The following is a 21,810-nucleotide window of genomic DNA, read 5'->3' as shown; positions in this document are numbered from 1 at the left end:
ACTCGTCCCCATATAACTATAAAAATTAGTTCCTCGTACCTGGTAGTTTTCGGTAATACAAACTACCATATTTAAATATTTAAAAATGTGTAAAGGATATATATATGTATATGTATATAAAATATATATATATATATATATATATATATATATATATATATATATATATTCTACAAACAGGCACAAGATACAGAAACACGCATATTATATATATATATATATATATATATATATATATATATATATATATATATATATAGTATATATATATATATCAATACCAGAATCTAGAGATCTATGAAATATATTTTGCTTGAAAATGTATCTCAAGTAACACCAGTATAAATTAGCAAGAATGATGCACTACTATTATTATTATTTGATATTTAAGTACGCACAAACAGAGAAAAATGATAATGAACGTACAGGAAAACGAAAATGAAGAAGCAAGCAGAAAAATGTTGTTTTGACAAGAATGATAAAACTTTTGGGTGGGCCCTAATCCTGTATTCAGCTTCAAACATTACTGTGATGAGACGCGAATAGGAAAATGCAGTATGATATATTATAAACCACTTTGGAGTAGGAAATATTCCACACAAGTTTATGTGAAGAAATAAGTTCTTAAGAATGAATGAATAATAATAATAATAATAAGAATAAACTGCAACAAGCTGAAGTCCTCCAATACATAATACACAGAAATATAACCTAGGAAATAAACAAGAAAAAAGTAATGGTGCTGTCATAACAAAAATGATAAATGGAAAAGGCCCAGGAAATAAACGTCATAGAGGTCAAAGGGGGAAAAAAGAATAGCCGAACGTCGAGGAGGAGGAGGAGGAGGAGGGGGAAGGAGGAGGAGGGGGGCGGGGGAGGAATAAACCCGGGGGGAAACGAGACGGCGTAATATAATAGGATCTTTGGCCTGGTGGTAAATAACATAAATCACGGCGTGTAATTGCTGTGTGGAACAAGGCCTCCTTCGCCTGATTCTGCTGCCCCCCCGCCCCCTATGCCTGGGTAACAACCCCTTCCCATCCCAAGTCTGACCAACGCGGCACCCCTTACCCCAAAGAGTGCACTGGGACCCCCACCCCCTAAGAGTGCTTCTTAGCCTATTTCAACGTCATGCACTTCATTCTAGGTTGATATCTATATAGAGTGAAGAGGAGACTCTCTCTCTCTCTCTCTCTCTCTCTCTCTGCTATGATGGGCTACACTATTTTCTACATACCCCATAACATAAGGGGGACCCCTCGCCCCCCTCTCTCACACTCTCTCTCTCATAATGCTTTACTATTGATAACTAATGATATTGCTTCCGCTAACTCTCATAACACTAAACATATTAATATAATCTATAAAATGAGTCAAAAGGAAAGGAACCTCTCTCGCACAAACGATATGTTAGACAAGCGACTCTCTCTCTCTCTCTCTCTCTCTCTCTCAATAATATGCTGGGCTACACTTTTTTCTACATCACCCGACAACAAAAAAGGTGAGCCCCTCCTCCTCCTCCTCCCCCTCCTCTCTCTCTCTCTCTCTCCCTCTGCCTCCCAAAATTTATTTGTTTTGGCACTCGAAAATATCACTTCCCTAATGCACTACCGGTTTTCCCCCTTCTACAAATATCTTCTCATAATATTTGATTTCTTGACCCTTACTTGGAATTAGCGATGTAGGTTTCCTGAGAGGTAACATGAGCTCTATATTATTCCCGTCTTTTGCAGGTTTGTATTACTCTTCTGTAGGGCGATCGTCAACATGCTTACTATATATATATATATATATATATATATATATATATATATATATATATATATATATAATATATATATGACATTCTGTTTCTCAGCGGTTCCTGAGGGGTGGGGATGCTAGCCCCACACCCTTTTCTTGATCCCAGCAGACCTTCATAACCGTTTAAAGCTGGGTGAACTAGTATGCGGCGGGTCTGGTGTAATCCACGGACCTAGCACGATGGTTCACTGTACCTTAGGTAATCTCTGAAGCTTATGTCACGATGGTATCTGGTTTTCCCTGTCAGCTACTTGTCCATTACTGACCGGACCATACTAAGTTCCCTAACTTTGCTGATCCGATATGAGAGAGAGAGAGAGAGAGAGAGAGAGAGAGAGAGAGAGAGCTTATTTTCTCAAATGGCCGTTCCGTTATCTTCCGCTCCTTACTTCTGAACTTCGCTGACATGCATTTGGCTGGACCGGCCCAAATTTCAATGCCTTTCACGCCAAAGGCTTTTTTCAGAAACAGTTTACTCCGTACTCGATTCTACTCCCACGTGTTTTGTAATACGTTTATAACAATTAAGACTTGTAAGCGATGCTTATTGTTTCTCTTAACAGCGCAGTAAGTATCATATAACAATTTCTGCAATCATCCATTATGAAAGAAATCAACGATTGCCGTGAGGAAAAAAAAGTGCCTTCTTTAGTTCATTCTCACTTCTTGTTTTTCATACCGAGATGGTTCTCCTTTTGGAATTATTGGCTTGTGGTGTTCTATTCTGCTTTTACACAGTTCCGGGTTAGCTAATAATGATAAAAATTCCAATGCCTAAATACTTGTCACTGACAACAATCCCAAACTCTCAGATTTGCGTAGGGATACACAAATCTAAAATCCAAATCTCAAGAGCTCCCTGTAGCCAGAGTATCTGTATTTCATTTGGAGTTCCTGAGCTTCTTGGTCAAGCTCATATAATCCAAATATGACATCTACAAGGCCATCTCAACCCTATTTAGGTCTAACGAATCCGCTTCGAACAAGCTCCCCTATAGCAGCGCCAATCATAATACCAGAAAGCTCAGACCACTAGACTAACGTTGATAAACCCTTCGTCAAGTTCGGAACTCATCTTCACAACGCACTTTCTCTATAACCATCATGGGCACATAAATGAAAGTTAAAATATCCTTCCAAAATCCGACCTCTCAATAATTTCAAACCAATGCATATGGCAAGATAAAATCCCATAATAGATTACCTCTAGAAATCAAACCCAGGGTTCTAGAGGTGGTACCTGCACCTCAATATCACACGCCCACAGAGTTCCAAACTTCTCAAAGGCACCCACCCGTTCAGAGGCCCCTCCAAATTCGGGAATAAAACGGATTACCGGATCCGTTTAATCTCTAAAATCAGAGGGCGGTGAACCAAATAGGAGAGTAATACAATGAATTGGCTTCGTCTTAAAATTCCTGAACGGACATGCAAGTATGCGAAATAATTCGTGCACTGACTTCACATTTTGAAAGCTACATGTTTATGTCTTTACAAACATGAATCAGTACACACACATCTATACACACACACACACACACACACACACACACACACACACACACACCACACACACACATATATATATATATATAATATATATATAATATATATATAATATAATAAGTGAGAAGTAGAAAAGTATAGGGCCATTATGGCTAGCAAGAAAACATTCATATCAATGAAAAGTCACTGGTATAACTTAATATATATAATTATAATTATATATCTAATATATATATTATATAATATATATTATATATTATATATAATATATATTTAATATAACATATAGTATATATATATGTATTATATTATATATAATATATATATATATATATAATATATATATATATAAATATATATATATATAGTATATATATAATTATTATATATATATATATATAATTATAATATATTATATATATTCTGATCACAACAATGTACTCATCACAACAAGTGACCTCTTAATTTCTCAATTTCTTCACTCTTTGGATATACATCCGTCACTAAAAAGCCGAAGATCTAGAAGAAAGACATGCAGAAACTCTGACGCCTGAGGCATGACTCGAACTAGCACCCGATATGTCAGAACGAGGTTAACGATTAACCACTTCATGGTGTTTAAGCGTTTTTTCAATAAAATGTATGAGTGGGAAAAGTCTGATATACTTCTTGTATACTTATCGGTCAAGTCAATGGATTAGAATCCTGTCAAGGCTTCAAATTTTCTTCGTTTGTTATCCATTTGCATCTTAGGCTTTGTAATGGCAAACGAATCCAAGAAGCGTGCAGGTAATTATGACATTAAAAGAACATGGATACTTGTATACATACACACGCATATACACATAAAATGTGGATGTGTAAACTTGCATGGTTGCAGTCACAATCTAACGCAAGATTCAGACAAGGTAAAAAATACCTTAATACTTCCACGAACCTTGTAAAGAAGAGAAACTACCGTGAAACTTTCTGAAGCGGTGACAGATCTGCTCTTTTACCCGCAGGCTGAACATGAGATTTTAGACGCACTTGAGAGAGAGAGAGAGAGAGAGAGAGAGAGAGAGAGAGATCCACGTCGTTCCTTGTTCCTTCTCTTACTTGTAAAAGTAACATATTGATCAGTTCTCTCTCTCTCTCTCTCTCTCTCTCTCTCTCTCTCTCCAAAAGTCCTCCCGAAATGCCACAGGACATTAAGGGCACCAATATCCTTTGACACGAGGAAATGAAAATCCTTTTTATCGTGTACTATGAGAAAAATGGAGCATGAATTCGGCGTCGGAAAAGAAAATAAAACTACAAATAAAAGAGAGAGGCGATGAATTCACATCTGTATACACCCACGGAATAGGGAGAGCAAGGTTGTGGACTAAAAAAAAAAAAAAAAAAAAAAAAAAAAAGGATGTTCATTTTTGGATGACATAAACATCTCAACTTTCCGAAACTTTATGAGTGTTCTCTGTGAAGAACGTACTACGAGTGTGTCCTGCTATTTCCCCTCTACTTTATTCGCTTTTTCTTATTTTTACAAGTTGTAGGATGAAGTTTTTTTTCTTTTAACTCGTAACCAACGAACAGAACAGAGTAGTGGATGGGTTTTATTTAACAATTTAAGCTTCTCGCTAAGAAATGAAAGTGTCCATGTCTCTTTTTAAATCTCATGCATGTACGGCCTTATGTTTTTATCAGGATTACAGTGACAGCCATTAAAATACACTAACCGATGAATATCTACACAAAGTAATCACTCGTTCCAGCAGTTCCTATTTCCGGAGATGCCGTATTCATTGGGGCGTCTATAAAAGATTCTTGCACACACCGAGTTATACAACGAATGATTCTGATGGGATTTTCTTTCTTAGAATCAGTGCTCAGTGCGGGAAACAAATACCAGATTTTAAACATGCAAGGAGACTGTACTCCTTATACAAGTCCTTATATATATATATATATATATATATATATATATATATAATATATATATATATATATATATATATATATATATATATATATACAGCTCTCGATAAGGGCCAGTGGAGGCCGAAACTGTTGGGCTAAAAGGAATTTCAGCTTTTCTTTTCCTATGCGGACTGCAACCTACATAAACTTTTAGGTGCTTATTTTGAAAGATATATATATACTATATATATATATATATATATATATAGTATATATATATATATATATATATATATATATATATCTTTCAAAATAATCACCTAAAAGTTTATGTATGTTGCAAACCACACACACACATGCATACACGTGAACTCGCTCAAAATATAGCCATCAATGTAAAGCACATACAACCATCTAAAACAGATACATTGTGAATCAAGAGCGTTTTCGAGGGAGGAAACTACCCCCATAAGGTTCCTATCCCTCAAAAGCTTCTTTCCTATCTTTCCCAATAACAAATTACGTACTGATAGGTCAAGCTTTACTCTAGGATCCACAAATAACATTTTGCGAGATTCTGCAGACAAGCAAGACGTACAAAATGACAAATATACCAAGCAACAAACATAACCAACTATCAAGAAGCAACCAACCCTTCTCACGGCATAAGTCACTAGGGTATGAAATAAGTTCCTCCTTACAAAAACACCAAAATGTCAGACCCAGCAGGTCCTCTGTGATTCAGAAATTGCCGTACTTACCGCCGTGCAGCGAAGGATAAATGTTGAAGGAATTGTCGTGAAGCCATGACGTCACAGTCACGTACTCGCGCACGTACGAGGGAATGGCGCAGCGCAGCACCCCTGTGTTGCCAGACATGACCACTTGATCGTAGACTTGAACTTCATATTCGCCGACCACAACTGTAGGACAAAAATAGGTAAATTTAAATGCATTATACAGTATTTGAAACAGACTATTCTCTATTATAGCCACTCAATTTTCAGAACTAGAGAAAGGACAACAGTTGTAGATACAAACTGATAACTAAAAAAAATATAAATAACAATAATCGCGTATCGAGCTTCGAATGGCTGATGCTTGAAAACGATTCTGTACTGACTGGAGAATGTGAAGAAAACTGCACAGACTTGTGAAAGTTTGAAAGTTTTGCAAAGCAGAAAAATCTGAGAGTAAATTTGTGCCAGGGTAAGGCTATAGGGATAAATGAAGATAACTAGGAGAAAATGTAAAGAATTTTTGTATGGTTGGAAAAAGAGTGGAAGAGGTACATTGTATAAGTATTTGTGAGTAGATGTTGACGACGGTAGGACGGTAGAAGAAGCTATTCACAGATGGATGAACAACACGTACAAACGATTGGAAGACATTTGGTATGGCCGTGAACGCTAAGGATGGAATCTATGAAAGGATTATAGAACCAATTCTCCTCAATGGAAGTGAAGTGTGGATGTTGAATGGGAATATATAAAAGTGGAAGCTACAACGATGAACTATTTACATAGTATGTGTTGAATACGAAAAACGAAAGGGTGAGATGGTAGATGGTACTATACCAAGGTCAGTGAAGATGAAAGGATGGATCATTATGTTATGAGAGGATTTGGTCACGTGGGAAGAATTCAGGATGTTAGCATTGTGAAAATAGTGAACAATTCGCAAGAGTCTGGAAGGAGGACGAGAGGATGACCTAAGCAGGGCGGAGAGATGTGCAAAAGGAATTAGAGAGGAAAACTTTGCATAGGTGAACGTAGCGATGAAAGCTGTGGATCTTTTCTGCAATCACAATTCTGTAGTTTCAATGCATTTTGGATGTTTTCGTGGTCATGTAATATGTAAATAAATTCTTCTGTTGAAACAAGATACGTCTCAAGTATAAAAGCCCCATTAAAACATTCTGCTTGATACGGGTGGAAGTTAGTCCACTGAAATACAGTCCTTAGCTTTAAACCAGAGTGTTTTAATGGGCCTGTTATACTTGATATATAATATATATAACTTCCAACCTTCACCTCATTCATCCCCAACGCTAATCAACTGACAATAATACCTCGCCCTCACCTCAAACTAATAATTCTTCGCCAAACCACACCCCCGACCCCCACACCCAAACACCATCCCACGCACAGAAAACGCCCACACAGATAAATTTATTTCCCGCAAATATCAAGCATTCCTCCACAATCCTTTGCGCTAGCTCGGGCTAACGCAGAAGCATCCCGGTGATAATCTCATCTGGTGATTAATGGATTGAACTGAGATATCCGAGGGGCGTTGCAGGAGGAGGAGGAGGAGGAGGAGGAGGAGGGGAGGAGGAGGAGGAGGGTGGAGGGGGACAGGGACAAGGAGAGGAGGAAGAGATGGATGAAGAAGAGGGGTGTTAAATGGAGGATGAGGGGGAGTTAATGGAGAAGGTGGTTGGGGGAGGGGGTGAGAAGGGATACCATGAAGGAGGAGGAGGAGGAGGAGGAGGAGGAGGAGAGGAGGAAGAGCAATGTAGGAGAATGGCAGAGAGCAGCAAGAGAGAGGAGATATATTTCGATAAGGGGGCAATCACGTCTTCTAGGCTATTGGCTGCCGACAGCGAATTCCAACTCACTCGAATTCATGCGTTTACGTTTCATTTGATATAATGTTCGAATGAGTTCACGGGGCTTCATAAGATAACGACGGGCGAAGTTTATTAGCCTACGTGATAACGACAGGCCGCTTCGAGAGACTGGTGCTGACTTTCTCGGTGAGCGAGAAAACGACGGGAGAAATTACCAGAATGAGATCGTAAAGAGATCATCCTATTACGTTACGAGAATTGGTTGTTCGTTAAGATACCGGAATGAGGTCTTGGCCTGACAGTGGGCTCCAAATCCCGACTTGTGAAAAGATTGTTGGCAATGCCAAGATGACTGCATCTAAGATTCAAAGGTTATGGTAACGACTTTTTCACACAGTTATACTACTTTCAGTATTAAAAGAAAGAGTGATAGGAAAGTTGATCACCTTTATCTGCTAAGTGAATGAAATGTTCTATCCCAGTCCTTACTTTCGCTTCCAAATACTGGAAATGCCATTAGTAGTAAAAATAAATAGGTATAATTGATGTAAAATGTAGTACATTTGGCCTCCTTCAACTTCACCGGAGTATATGAGAAGGCGAACTTTAGCTGATATTCTTTGTTTACTGGAGATCTCTAACCTAGTTCGAAGTTTGCTTGCCAGTATATTTGTTGCATGAAACTCGATCATTTTTATGTATAAGTGAACATCAAGGGCTAAATAATTGAAAAAAACATCAGCTCGAGTAGATTATTATCTATGCAATGATGTCAGGAGATAATACACACTAAAATATTAAATTCACCGCATGAAACACGCGAATTATCATCCTTTTGCTTTAGAAATATTGTAGAGTCAACGCAACCGAGTTCGTAAATTAAAACTAATATAACTATTGTTGCTGGTAGCTTAGAGGTTTAAATTGTATATTCATTGACCACAATAAAATCGTCATCCTTGAAAGATGAAGTAATGAATAGTAAGTTGCAGAACTCACGCATGAACTTGAAAAAATGATCACTCTTCTCTTACGACTATTCGGTCTCAACATTCAAGCCTTTTATGAGTTTAGACATCATTCACCCACACCAGATCTCAGTCAATAGTCAATCTTTGATACGTCGATCAACTCGAGCTGAGGCTGTTCAATAGATCATCAATCTCTCCCTCAAATGTCAATCAAAAGGTTTCCTGAACCTGTTACACTTAGTCGACGGATCATCCCACTAAAGTTGTATCGACTATCGCTCCCTTTGACGAATTCCCGTGATTTTTTAAATATCTGTGGATATATCTGGTTTGCATCCCCTAATAACTTTGATAGACCAAAAATCCCACTAGCCACTTACACTGGTTCACTTAAATCTCATCTAGGACTTCTGATATCTTGAAATTTAGTCCAATTCCTTCAGTGAATTTAAATTTCCTTGCTAAAACTCGTTATAAATGTTTCTCTTAACTCAAAATTTACTTTAGTATACTTGGTAACATTATAACTTATGCATGGAATTTCCCTGCAAATTCGAGTTGAAAGTCATTTAAAGATACCTCAGACATTTTGAATTTTCGTCAAAGACTCCTCCTCCCCGTAAGGGTGGACTCCCTACAGCCTGTCTTACATAACGCCCTGTAGAAGGCACTAAAGGTTCTGTGCAGCTTCCCTTCGGCCCCAGCTGCGTTTCCTTTCAGCCTTTTACCTTTCAGTCGCTCCCTCTGGTCTCTTCCTATCAACTTGTTCAAGCTTCTTCAACTTGAAGCTGATCCAATTCTCGCCCCTCATTCAAGAAAAAAAACTTTGGAGTCCTATCAACATCCAGAATGAGAATCAGTGGTCTCCAACTACTCGAGAATAATAATAAGAAAAAATTATAACAATTATATGAAATCGCCTCAACCGATTTTACTTTCGGCAAAATCGAATTTCATCATTCGCCTCCTCTTAACAACTTCCAACTTCCTTCCTCGAAGAGGTCTTCCTCCTCGAAGCCTCGTCGACTGATCTATCAAGTGACGCGGAAATCTCGGGAACCAATTCCATTCCGGATTGAGAATCTTGAGCAAGAGCAACAGGACGTCTCCTGAATGGAAATGCCGGCATGAGATAAGTCTTAATTCAAATTTTCATTCTCCATTTCATCTCGGGATTTCGAAATGTCAGAATCTTGTCCGAATAACTTTCTATCAGCGGGAAATTTCGTTTTTGTCTCGCTTTATCATTACTGAGAATCCAGTTCCTCTTATGAGGATTCAAAGATCTATCCATCGATCTTACACACGGGCCCTTGACCTTCGCCACTTTGACGTGTAATTTCAAATAAATACCCCTTTTATAACTTTATTTCATTTCCCACTTAGTTTTTTTTTTAACCTAGAAATCTCATCTGCCGATCTTTCATACGACTAGATTCCGTATACCTGTTCCTCCTGATCCACGAAATTGTTCCCATATATCTATTCCTCCTCTGCCTTTAAATCTTCGCAGAATATCTCTCTCACAACTTTGTCCAATTTCCTTCTCTGACCTGAAGTTTTATCGTAGCATCTCCCCGAAGACCAGATACCTTCTTGTACCTGTACGTTTCATAACTTGAACTTTTATCGTTTTTTTTATTTTAGTATAAAAGCTTGATTTTAAAATTCAAACTCTGCACGTACTACGATTACAAAGACCTAAGACCCAGACTGCTATGATTAAATGAATTCTAAATCTTCACCTCTATACAAAATGCATTAAAAACTTCAAACCTTGAATGTTACTCGTATACCCAAAATGCTTAAATTCTAAACCGCCAATACCAAATGACCTAAAACCTATCAAGAAGACATCAAGCATAAATTTCAGTACCTAATACTTAGGAAAATTACAGACAGTAGAGAAGTTACAAATTTAAACAACCTACACACCAGATACTTGAACTGTTTTCCTGTGTATGACCTAAGATTCGCTGCTCTTTTACTGAGGACCATTTTTTTTGCTCTAATACAAGTTCTATCGTCACTCAGTCATTTTCGTTTAGTAAATTGTAGTATTGCTACTCATTGCTTATGCAGTACTTGATATCGGACTTATCATCAACTGCTCCCTTTTACTTGCTATCCATCAAGGATTTTCTTAACCAGGCAACTAGCCTTATATTACTACATCCTTGTGCTATTTACAAAATATCAATAAATTAATTTTTAGAATTTTGAATATCGTACACAAAAATCTTTCTACTCAATCAATATTTTTCCTGCATTTAATTTTCCACGTTAAAAAAGTCAAGTATATCTTAGTTTAACCAGACTACTGAGCTGATTAACAGCTCTCCTAGATCTGGCACGAAGGATTAGATATTTTTACGGGGCTGGGAACTACAGCTTATTGTGGGATCCGAACCACATTATATCCAGGAATTAATTTCTAATCACCAGACATAAATTCCTCCGATTCCACGTTGGCAGAGCGGGGAATCAAACTCGGGACTTCTCCACGGAACAGACCATCTATTAAAGCTTTTCATATGATTCCTAACCAAAGACTAACAGCAGACTTAATCCCAACATTCTTAACCAATCACTAACCAGAGATTCATTAGCTTCTAGTCTAAGTGTTATGCTGATTTTTTAAAAATAATTAACCATTCTTGTTTAAATCCCCTATCGATTTTCAGTTTGTGATAAGCTACATGCACCTCTATAGCAAATCAAAATAGCTTGCCGCTTAGCTCTGTTACTGAAAGAGTAGGATTACCATCCGTCAAACCTTTTTACAACTTTTAAAAAAAAGCTGGTAATTTTTTTGCCAACAAAGTTCCTGCACTATGCGGTATTTACATGAAACATTATAACTACGCTATCAACTAGCTGCATTGCTTAATGATCCCAAACTTTCAACATTTTCCTAAAACTCTGTATAACTCATGAAGCTTCCAAGCACATTTAATTACGGAGAGAGAGAGAGAGAGAGAGAGAGAGAGAGAGAGAGAGAGAGAGAGAGAGAGAGAGAGAGAGAGCATTAAATAAAGGGCTAGTGACGTTGCTAGTATTGAGAGTTCTAGTGGACCTGAGCATTCCGAGTAGTCTTAAATTCAGATATATTCACGAACCTTTTAATAGCAAATGTAACCTGAGAGAGAGAGAGAGAGAGAGAGAGAGAGAGAGAGAGGGAGGGAGGGAGAGAGAGAGAGAAGAGAGAGAGAGAGAGAGAGAGAGAGAGAGAGAGAAGAACAAACGTTTTCTTCAGCAAATCCCGAGCAAGAAACCAATTTCTCGGATTCCGTCTTCGAAATCACAGTATGAGAAACAACAATCGGCCTCTCGATCATGTAGGCGTTTCCACTCCGTTCGAGACGGCAAACGAAGCTCGACAAACTCTCAGCGAGTTGAAAAGGAAATGAACACTTTCCCTCCCACCAAACTCCCAGACCTCGTCGTCGTCGTCGTGGCCGCCCTTTGATTCGAAATCGAAAACGAAACTTGATAGTTCGACACAGAAAACGAACCTGTTGATTCGGAACAGAAAACGAGCTCTCAAAGCCCGCCGGGGGAAAATGAATCTCTCTCCAGTCGGGGTGAGCTCAGGCAACATTCAACCGAATCGGTGGAGCGAGAAAGGCTCAATGATTAGTCGAGGTTCCGGTGGAGTCTCGTTCAAAATAAACCGCACAACGAACCACTAAAACCCCTGGGAATGATACGCGCAGCGAACCGATTCATGTGCCCTCGTACCCGCGTATGGAGGAGACTTTAGAGCAATTATTCCAGTAAGGTTTTAATAATGTCTTTGAGCCTATTCCGTTTATGAAGACGACACTGGTCACAAGTTTTCATTTTTAAAAGAAATATTTAAAAAAATTTACTACTATGCGATCGACGAAGAAAACGTCAGCATTACCTATACAAAAATGAAAAAAAGGTAAAAATCGAAGAAAATAAATTCTTTGACCTCGCACACCTCGATTAACAAAGCAACTGAAATCCGAGACATTTCAAATATTGAAGTGTACACCTGACTGAATAAAGGATTTGGAAATATCCTGCAAAAGGTCACACAACTATTGGCGCGCTCCTCGATATCTTGCAAACCCGTCGGTTATTTGGGAGAAGATACCGGTAGGGATACAACCTAGTGCGACCCAGGCCACAATGTGACCCACTGCCGGTCGCACTCGTCTCATCCCCGTCAACCTGCCTTGCCTGTGAGATAGTGGTCAAGGTTAAAATTAACATAAAAATTGAAATATAAAAAACTTTAGATTGGATACAATTTTTTCAATTTTCTCTTTCATTCATGCATGGGCTACATATTTTTTTTTTTGTTTCTTCGGCTTAAATACAAAATATATATACTCAGAAATTCACCGTATCGATCGGGAATTCAAAATAGCATTTTGAGCCTAAGGGTTTCAAGGTCTCTCTCAAAAAAACTTACGAATGGGAAAGAATGGATGAACACGAACATCCTCTCTCTCTCTCTCTCTCTCTCACTGCGCATACGAAGAGTAATTCAACCAGATTCTCTCTCTCTCTCTCTCTCTCTCTCTCTCTCTCTCTCTCAGCGAATATTTAAAAGAGCAATTCAGCCAGAAACTGTCACTCGGTCTTTCTCCTTTTACCTGTAGTTAATACGAAAATGAGCCCCTCTGCTACAAGATTCTCTCTCTCTCTCTCTCTCTCAGGGAATATTCAAAAGATCAATTCAGCCAGAAACCTCTCTCTCTCTCTCTCTCCCGTCGCCTGTAGCGAATACGAAAATTTGTCGCTCTGCTACAAGATTCTCTCTCTCTCTCTCTCATAGCGAATATGTAAAAGAGCAATTCGGCCAGAAACCTCTCTCACTCTCTCTCGTTGCCTGTAGCTAATACGAAAATTTGTCACTCTGCTACAAGATTCTCTCTCTCTCTCTCTCTCTCTCTCTCTCTCTCTCTCGTAGCGGATAAGAAATTGAGTCACTTAGTCAAAGAATTTATCGTAGAATTCCTCCGGGCCCTATATCGAACTCGGAGGAAAAAAAAAAAAAAAAAAACACACACACACTGACAGACGAACGGGGCACCCAGACCGCCATAACCATCAATCGACCTCACCAGTCGTAAATAAAGGCTACGAAATGCAAAACAAAATTTACAACAACAAACAATTTGTTTACAAATCTGCAAGAACGAACGAAACTAAAATTTTCTTTTGATTGCATACAACATAAATTCTTTGGGAAATTCGGCTCAGAAATATATGTATAAGGGAAACGTTCTTATGCAAACAAACAACAAACGAGCAAAACAAACCTTTCGCTTGTTTCCACAGTCCCATGAAATAGTTGTAACGCTTTTTCAATTGTTTATCTGCCATTTTTATGGCTTCCTCGTATAAATGGATTTAGAAAAGGTTTATATAAATAACTATTTATAATTACAAAAACAAACTGGGATCCCGATACCGTGGTTAACCGCCTTTAGTAAAAAGTAATGTATTAATTTTATTAATATGAATTATAAACTAAAATGATTATCTGTGAAATAATTACTAGGTTAAATAGGACCGAAGTATATCACATTAGGTCAACAGAATACCATTTTCGCTTGAACATCTATATATATCTATATATATATATAATATAATATATATATAATATATTATGTCTTGTATTAATATATATATAAGATATGGGATTATGCCAAGGTAAGCGAACCCACATTTTTCAAGACAATATTATACAACCTTGATTTATACACACACACACACACACACACACACACACACACACACACACATATATATATATATATATATATATATATATATATATGTATATATATAGTGTATAGATATAAATAAATGGGTACAAAGACGTACATCTGTGAGTACTTTCTAAATACGAGAAAAACTGGCATCAAATAATTGCCGCTCAACTCACTATTTAAGTTTCAAATTTCAACGGCCTTAGCTAACGCAAACACACCCACCGAACACATACACACACACAAAAAAAAAACTGTCCGAAACATTTCCAATGTTTATGGCTAAGACCGCCATATATACAGAATAATAACAAAGGGCTTTACTTTCAAGGGTCTTGGCAGTCTCACCGTGGAAGCAACGCCATCTATCGGTCCACATTTGAACTAGAACAAGATTATCCTGAAAATGAGCATATGGAAGGTTATTGACAAATGCTGAAAGATTGTTTTCCCAGAAAGGGGTGAGAAAATACTTGTGTGAAAGTGTTATGTAGATTACAAGTTTTGGTTAGAGAGAGAGAGAGAGAGAGAGAGAGAGAGAGAGAGAGAGGATGGGATGGGGTGGGGACGGCGGGGATTTATAAAACTCCAGTTCATGTGTGACCGAGTTGCAGAGAAAAGGATTAAAACCTTAATGAGAGAGAGAGAGAGAGAGAGAGAGAGAGAGAGAGATTTTATAAAATTCTCCTGCTATATGAATCAGAAGCAATGATAAATATTAGAAAAATAAACAAATATGTCGTGAGGGAGAACTTATGGCAAAACCTGAAAAAAAAGTATGCCACGCTTTGGCAGCACAAGGCACCAGAAGGACCCGTCTTGATATGCACCCAGCAATGATCCCGAAACAAAAGAAAAACACATCTTTATACCCATCCACCCTTAAACTGAAAGGATAGCCCTCCCCCATCCCTCGATGTCACTCTCCAACCCGCCTCTCCTCCTCCCACCACCCCCAAATGCTTCTCTCTTGTCTCACGCCTTCTATACAAGAAGCCATGGCACGTGATTTCAGACAGCTTTCGTTCAAAGAGAAAGAGAGAGAAAAAAAATCCGTTTTCTTTGCGAAGGATATCAAAGGGGTGACTCAAAAGACACCATTCTAAGCTCGCTGTCTGGAGTGAAGAGGGATTCATCATCGGATGAAAATCCGACGATGAGCGCGTGATCAAGGCTTTCTTTCAATCGCTTCAAGTTTTTGGTTGTTAAGTGCTTCAAGAGTTGGTGGTCTCTCGATCACTGGAATACAGCAACACTGAGCTAGGTAACTGCTTGAATAGGTGACCATAATTTAAGTTATACAAATTAACTCTCGTAAACATACGTATAGTTTAATTTTGGGATTATCACTCTCACATGGCAAATTCAATACTGGTATAGGCATTAAATGACTCGCGGAAGATGGAAGAGAGTATTATTAGTACACTAACCTACCACATGGACCACGACCAGAATATAAAAGGTTTATTGATTCAACTTGAGCGTCACAAAATCTTCAAACTTTGAGGGTTTTTAACCTGTTATGAAACTCAGTCTGAACAATGACAAGACTACAAAAAAGAATGTCGTTTGAAGGAGTTTCTGACTTAACTTGTTCTTGTGATAAGGGAAATAAAGATATATCTTGAGCATCTAAAATCATAAATAACAATACAGAATGGATTAAGCGTTACGGAATTCAAAACCTTTCGTTATCTAGAAGTTGTATCATTAGCAAATTTTTAATTGAATGTGTAATTAATAGAAAAAGCTGTTATACAAACCCAATAACTTCAGAACAGCTCCTTCCTACGAAACCATCATCCAGACACATGAGAAGCTCAACTAAAACATAAATGCCCCAAAATCATTTAAAACCAGATGAAAGAAATATATAACACTGGTAAAATAAAAACACTTATCGTATTACCGAATGAATAGGACACTGGCACTCACCTGCTCGGACTCTCAATTAAATTGTAAAGTCTAAATATCATCCAAAAACTAATGAAAGAAATAAAGCCATTGTTAAATAAAATCACTCTCTGTATTACCGGATGCTTTGGTCTCACTCGACACTCACCTGCTCTGACTTGAGTGGGCAGGGCCAACAGGGTGCCAGCAGGCGACGTTGCCCTGCAAATGTAAGTGCCACCATGCACCTGTTGATGGTACCGAGCGGCAGCGAAAGGAGGAAAAGACAGGGAGCCGTTTGCCAGCACTTCTCTTAATCCTGGAACCTGTAAAAAATAAAATAAATAAATAAAATTACGTCTAGAAATGGAATTCGTGAAGAGGCGTTTTTAGTTAGGAATATTGTTGTTTACTTATCTTACTATGAAAATAGCATAAAATTTTAATTATAATTATCTAATTATATACAATACTCTTACAATGTCATGTGTATTTTCTTATCATACAACGAACTCAATATTATGATTAATCTGTTATACAAATACCTTTCAGTATTTAGAGTGCTGTCACTAGCAACTTCTAAATAATTCAAGCATTCTCTCATTATGCAAAAGCCTTTTAATACTCTAGGTATTCTTCATTCATTCAACATTTTTGTATCTTAATTATTCCAGTTACACTTTTTAATATTTTGAACATCATATCATGCAACAGCTTATTCTTAACTTTTTATTATTTTGAATATTATATCATGCAAAAGCTTATCTAAGAATCTGCATAACTTAGTTTCTCTCTCTCTCTCTCCCTCTCTCCAAATACATTTTTCTTATTCGTATCTCAAAATGTAACTTCCTGTAATCACATTCATTACCTCTTTCTTTTGATACGCTCCCTTTCTTTTTTACAATCACGAACATATTCTCTCTGTCTCTGTCTCTCTCTCTCTCTCCTCAAATTACAAATACACTTTTCTTATTCGTATTCCTCTCTGTAACTTCCTGTGATCACATTCATTATCTCTTTCTTTTGACACGTTCATTTTCTTCTCTCTCTCTCTCTCTCTCTCTTCCAAATCCCAAATACACTTTTGTTATTTGTATCAGTTTCTGTAATCCCTGTGATCGCATTCATTACCTCTTTGCTTACACGTTCCTTCTCCTCCCCCCCCTCTCTCTCTCTCTCTCTCTCTCTTCTCTCTCTCTCTCTCTCCCTCTCTCTCTTTGAAGAACCTGTCGTTCTTTTATCACGTTCCTTTCCCTCTATTCAATGGCATTAACATCCCTTTTATGAAATGGTCTTACTCTCTCCCCAATCACGAACATATCCTTCACGTCAACCCCTTACTACTTACCCCGCCCTCCCCCTCACCCCCTCCCCGTTAGTACACCTCTCTCTCTCATACTCTCTCTCTCTCTCTCTCCTTCTCTCTTTCAGATAACTACCACGAAACATCGCTAGCAACACCAATGGCATCCTATATATCAAAGGCGTGAGTATGTGGAGGGAGAGCTCGTTCCAAGTCATTCTTCTTCTCCAGTCTAGAACTCAATTTGGCCCGAAACCCGCCTCGCAACAGTTCAGTTGGGGGAAAACGTAATGAATTTTCTTGCCAGCACGTTTCCAAGTATTTTCAAAAGAGAGAGAGAGAGAGAGAGAGAGAGAGAGAGAGAGAGAGAGAGAGAGAGAGAGAGAGGATTAGATGTAACATCTGGCTTTCGCGTAGGAAGATCAAACCTTGCTTAAGAGAGTAAAATATTACACCTGCCTGAGAGAGAGAGAGAGAGAGAGAGAGAGAGAGAGAGAGACTCAACTCTCCCTTCAGAGACAGATAGGGAATCATATCTGGCACTGGGAGATGGGCGGAGGTCGGGGAAGTGGGCTGAGTGAATACTATAGATATTACATATCACAGAGAGAGAGAGAGAGAGAGAGAGAGAGAGAGAGTCTAACATATACAAAATGCACACCTATGCAGCGTTGCTCCAAAATCTCCCCTGCGTACACTGTCAGTCAAGACTGAATAAATGAAAATATAACGACATTTACTGCTTTTAAAGATGTCAGAATTTCCGATAACGACAAGTGTCTTGCGTAATAATTCTATTTAACGCCTTTGCCAATTTAATACACTGATCATGCAATTTTACTGCTTTGTCATTTAAAAAAGCTATTAGTTTTATTTTCATAAATCACTACCCTGTGTTCGAAATAATCATCAGAGTTCTGATCATCCTCAGCACATCGAACTCCCCAGTCTGTAAGATTACACATGACTCAGTTAATACTATAGTAGATTCACATCAACCGTGCATTTGATGTCTAGGCCAGTCTCTTACGACGCTCCTGATTGGCTGCTGATAAGCCGCTCACAGGGCTGGAAACTCAGTCTCTCTCGAGAGTTCACGTAGGCAGGAGGATATATGTTCCACCTCTCTTGAAAGACGTATACCTCGGGAGAGAAAGAACATACATGATGCCTATGTGAATTCTCGAGAGAGACTGAGAGTTTCCAGCCCTCCGACTGCCTAATCAACAGCCAATCAGGAGCGTCGTAAAGGAATGGCCTAGACATTAAATGCACGGTTGATGTGAATCTACTATGGTAAGTCGTTATCGTTTTGTTTGCGAGGTTAAATAGCACTCAGGCCTCCGAGTTTTTTGTCTTATTTGTGACTAATTATGGAATGATGTTAGTTCTGAAACGGGATCGTTTTGTTTAAATATATATATATATATTATATCTATATATAATAATATATATAATATATAATATAATTATATATATATATATATATATAGAAAATATATATATGTTGAGTGACAACTTATATAATTGAGCAGGCTGACAAGACTTTTTCCACAGTTTATTTTGCTTAATTGGTATTTCTTTGCTATTTTAGTTGTAGAGTTTATTTTCTACTGCTGTATTTCTTTTTCAGTCCACTGCTTTTAAATTGTTTGAATTAATTATGCAAGGTGGCCCCAATCTTCGGATTCTAAAATAATGCAAAAAAAAAAAAAGAAAAAAAAAAGGAGCAGAGATGCAAATCCCAGTTAACGAAACATGCATTACGAATGACCCAAGCCCCTTTCCTTGACCAAAAGTTTCACACCGAAATACCAGACTTGTAAAATTCACGACGGCGACGGGCGTTGTTGGTAAGCCCCACGTCCCACAAGGCAATCAAACTATGACGTCACGAGAAAGTGTGTCGTCATGAAACAGTGATGCCACGTTAGCGTAAAGCGTGGGTTGATGCTGTTCATAATTAAAGGCCGGTAAAGTTCACGAAACAGGTGATAAATACCACACGTGAATAATTATCGCAGGTAATACTCGTATGTTGGATCGTCAAATTGACAGCGTCTCTAAATGTCAGGCTACACAATTTAACCGCCATGAATTACTAGTAAGGCCGTAAAAACCAACTTTTATCAAGTGTGGATTTTGTTGCCAGGAAGACTGGAAGTATTTGAGATGGGTTTGAATTGTTTTGTCATTGTACAAAGAAATAAAAAAAAACAGAGTTTAGTCGATGTCTAACGGTAAAATTTTTCAAAATAAATAGCGTAAATTTGTCACTTGAAATTAAGGCATACAGAAGACCTCATTCACTCCAGGCATGCAGACTTTATTTTCAAGGACAATAATAAAACAAATCAAATAATTAGCTAAGCAAGCAAAGCTCCATAATCAACAATAGAAAGAAAATGTTAATCAATTCCATATTACCTCAAGGCCAAACTTTACTAAACCATAGAATCTTACCAGAAATGTCAAACTATGTCATTTATAAGTTTATCTTTAGCCTATCCATACAGCCTGGGTCGCACACATGACCTAGGATGTTATGATAAATATACTAGTGCATTCCTGGCGTCTAAAACAATGAAAGCAAAGGAGGGTTGAAGCTGCAAGTCCCTATCCGAGGGATGTTACGTAACGGTCCCTTCATTTTTGGACACTCAACGGGACCAAACGGTGAGAGGGTTTAGCCCTGGGATGGACGACAACTAGATTAAAATGACTCTTACACACTGAAAAACATACAGATACCGATGCTTTTTACTGTATAGAGATGGCCAGGAAACATTAGAGATTATTTAAGAGAAAGATAAGTTGTATAACAAAGATTATTTAAGAGAAAGACAAGTGGTAAAAACAAAGATTATTTAAAAGAAAGATAAGTGGTATTACAAAGATTATTTAAGAGAAAGACAAGTGGTAATAACAAAGATTATTTAAGAGAAAGATAAGTGGTATTACAAAGATTATTTAAGCGAAAGACAAGTGGTATTACAAAGGATTATTTAAGAGAAAGACAAGGGGTAATAACAAAGATTATTTAAGAGAAAGACAAGTGGTATAACAAAGATTATTTAAGAGAAAGACAAGTGGTGATAACAAAGATTATTTAAGAAAAAGATAAGTGGAATTACAAAGATTATTTAATGCGAAAAGACAAGTGGTATTACAAAGATTATTTAAGAGAAAGACAAGGGTAATAACAGAGATTATTTAAGAGAAAGACAAGTGACATAACAAAGATTATTTAAGAGAAACACAAGTGGTATAACAAGATATTTAAGAGAAAGACAAGTGGTATAATAAAGATTATTCAAAGAGAATGACAAGTGGTATAAACAAAGATTATTTAAGAGAAAGACAAGTTGGTAATAACAAAGATTATTTAAGAGAAAGACAAGTGGCATAACAAAGATTATTTAAGAGAAAGACAAGTGACATAAAGATTATTTAAGAGAAAGACAAGTTGTAATAACAAATATTATTTAAGAGAAAGACAAGTGGTAATAACAAATATTATTTAAGAGAAAGACAAGTGGTAATAACAAATATTATTTAAGAGAAAGACAAGGGGTAATAACAGAGATTATTTAACAGAAAGACAAGTGGTTATAACAAAGATTATTCAAAAGAAAGATAAGTGGTATTACAAAGATTATATTTAGAGGAAAGATAAGTGGTATAACAAAGATTACTCAAGGGAAAGACAAGGGGTAATAACAAAGATTATTTTTTGAGAAAGACAAGTGGTAATAACAAATATTATTTAAGAGAAAGACACGTGGTATAACAAAGATTATTTAAGGGAAAGACAAGTGGTAATAACAAAGATTATTTAAGAGAAAGACAAGTGGTAATAACAAAGATTATTTAAGAGAAAGACAAGTGGTAATAACAAAGATTACTCAAGAGAAAGACAAGTGTATAACAAAGATTATTTAAGAGAAAGACAAGGGGTATAACAAAGATTATTTAAGAGAAAGACAAGTGTTAATAACAAAGACTATTTAAAAGAAAGACAAGGGGTAATAACAACGATTATTTAAGAGAAAGACATGGGTAATAACAAAGATTATCTAAGAGAAAGACAAGTGGTAATAACAAAGATCA

At 37.3% G+C, this 21,810-nt stretch overlaps 1 protein-coding gene across 1 annotated transcript in view; it reads right to left on the bottom strand.

Moving 5' to 3' along the window:
- Window positions 1–21,810, bottom strand: part of LOC135226644 (cell adhesion molecule Dscam2-like) — a 643,310-nt gene that overhangs the window by 376,181 nt on the left and 245,319 nt on the right. The window contains 2 exon segments of the mRNA XM_064266357.1: window positions 5,970–6,131; window positions 16,564–16,720. Coding sequence (XP_064122427.1) covers window positions 5,970–6,131; window positions 16,564–16,720 — 319 coding nt within the window.

This window comes from Macrobrachium nipponense, chromosome 15, assembly GCF_015104395.2.
Source record: "Macrobrachium nipponense isolate FS-2020 chromosome 15, ASM1510439v2, whole genome shotgun sequence".
Lineage (NCBI taxonomy): Eukaryota > Metazoa > Arthropoda > Malacostraca > Decapoda > Palaemonidae > Macrobrachium > Macrobrachium nipponense.
This window is presented reverse-complemented; position numbering and strand designations above follow the sequence as displayed.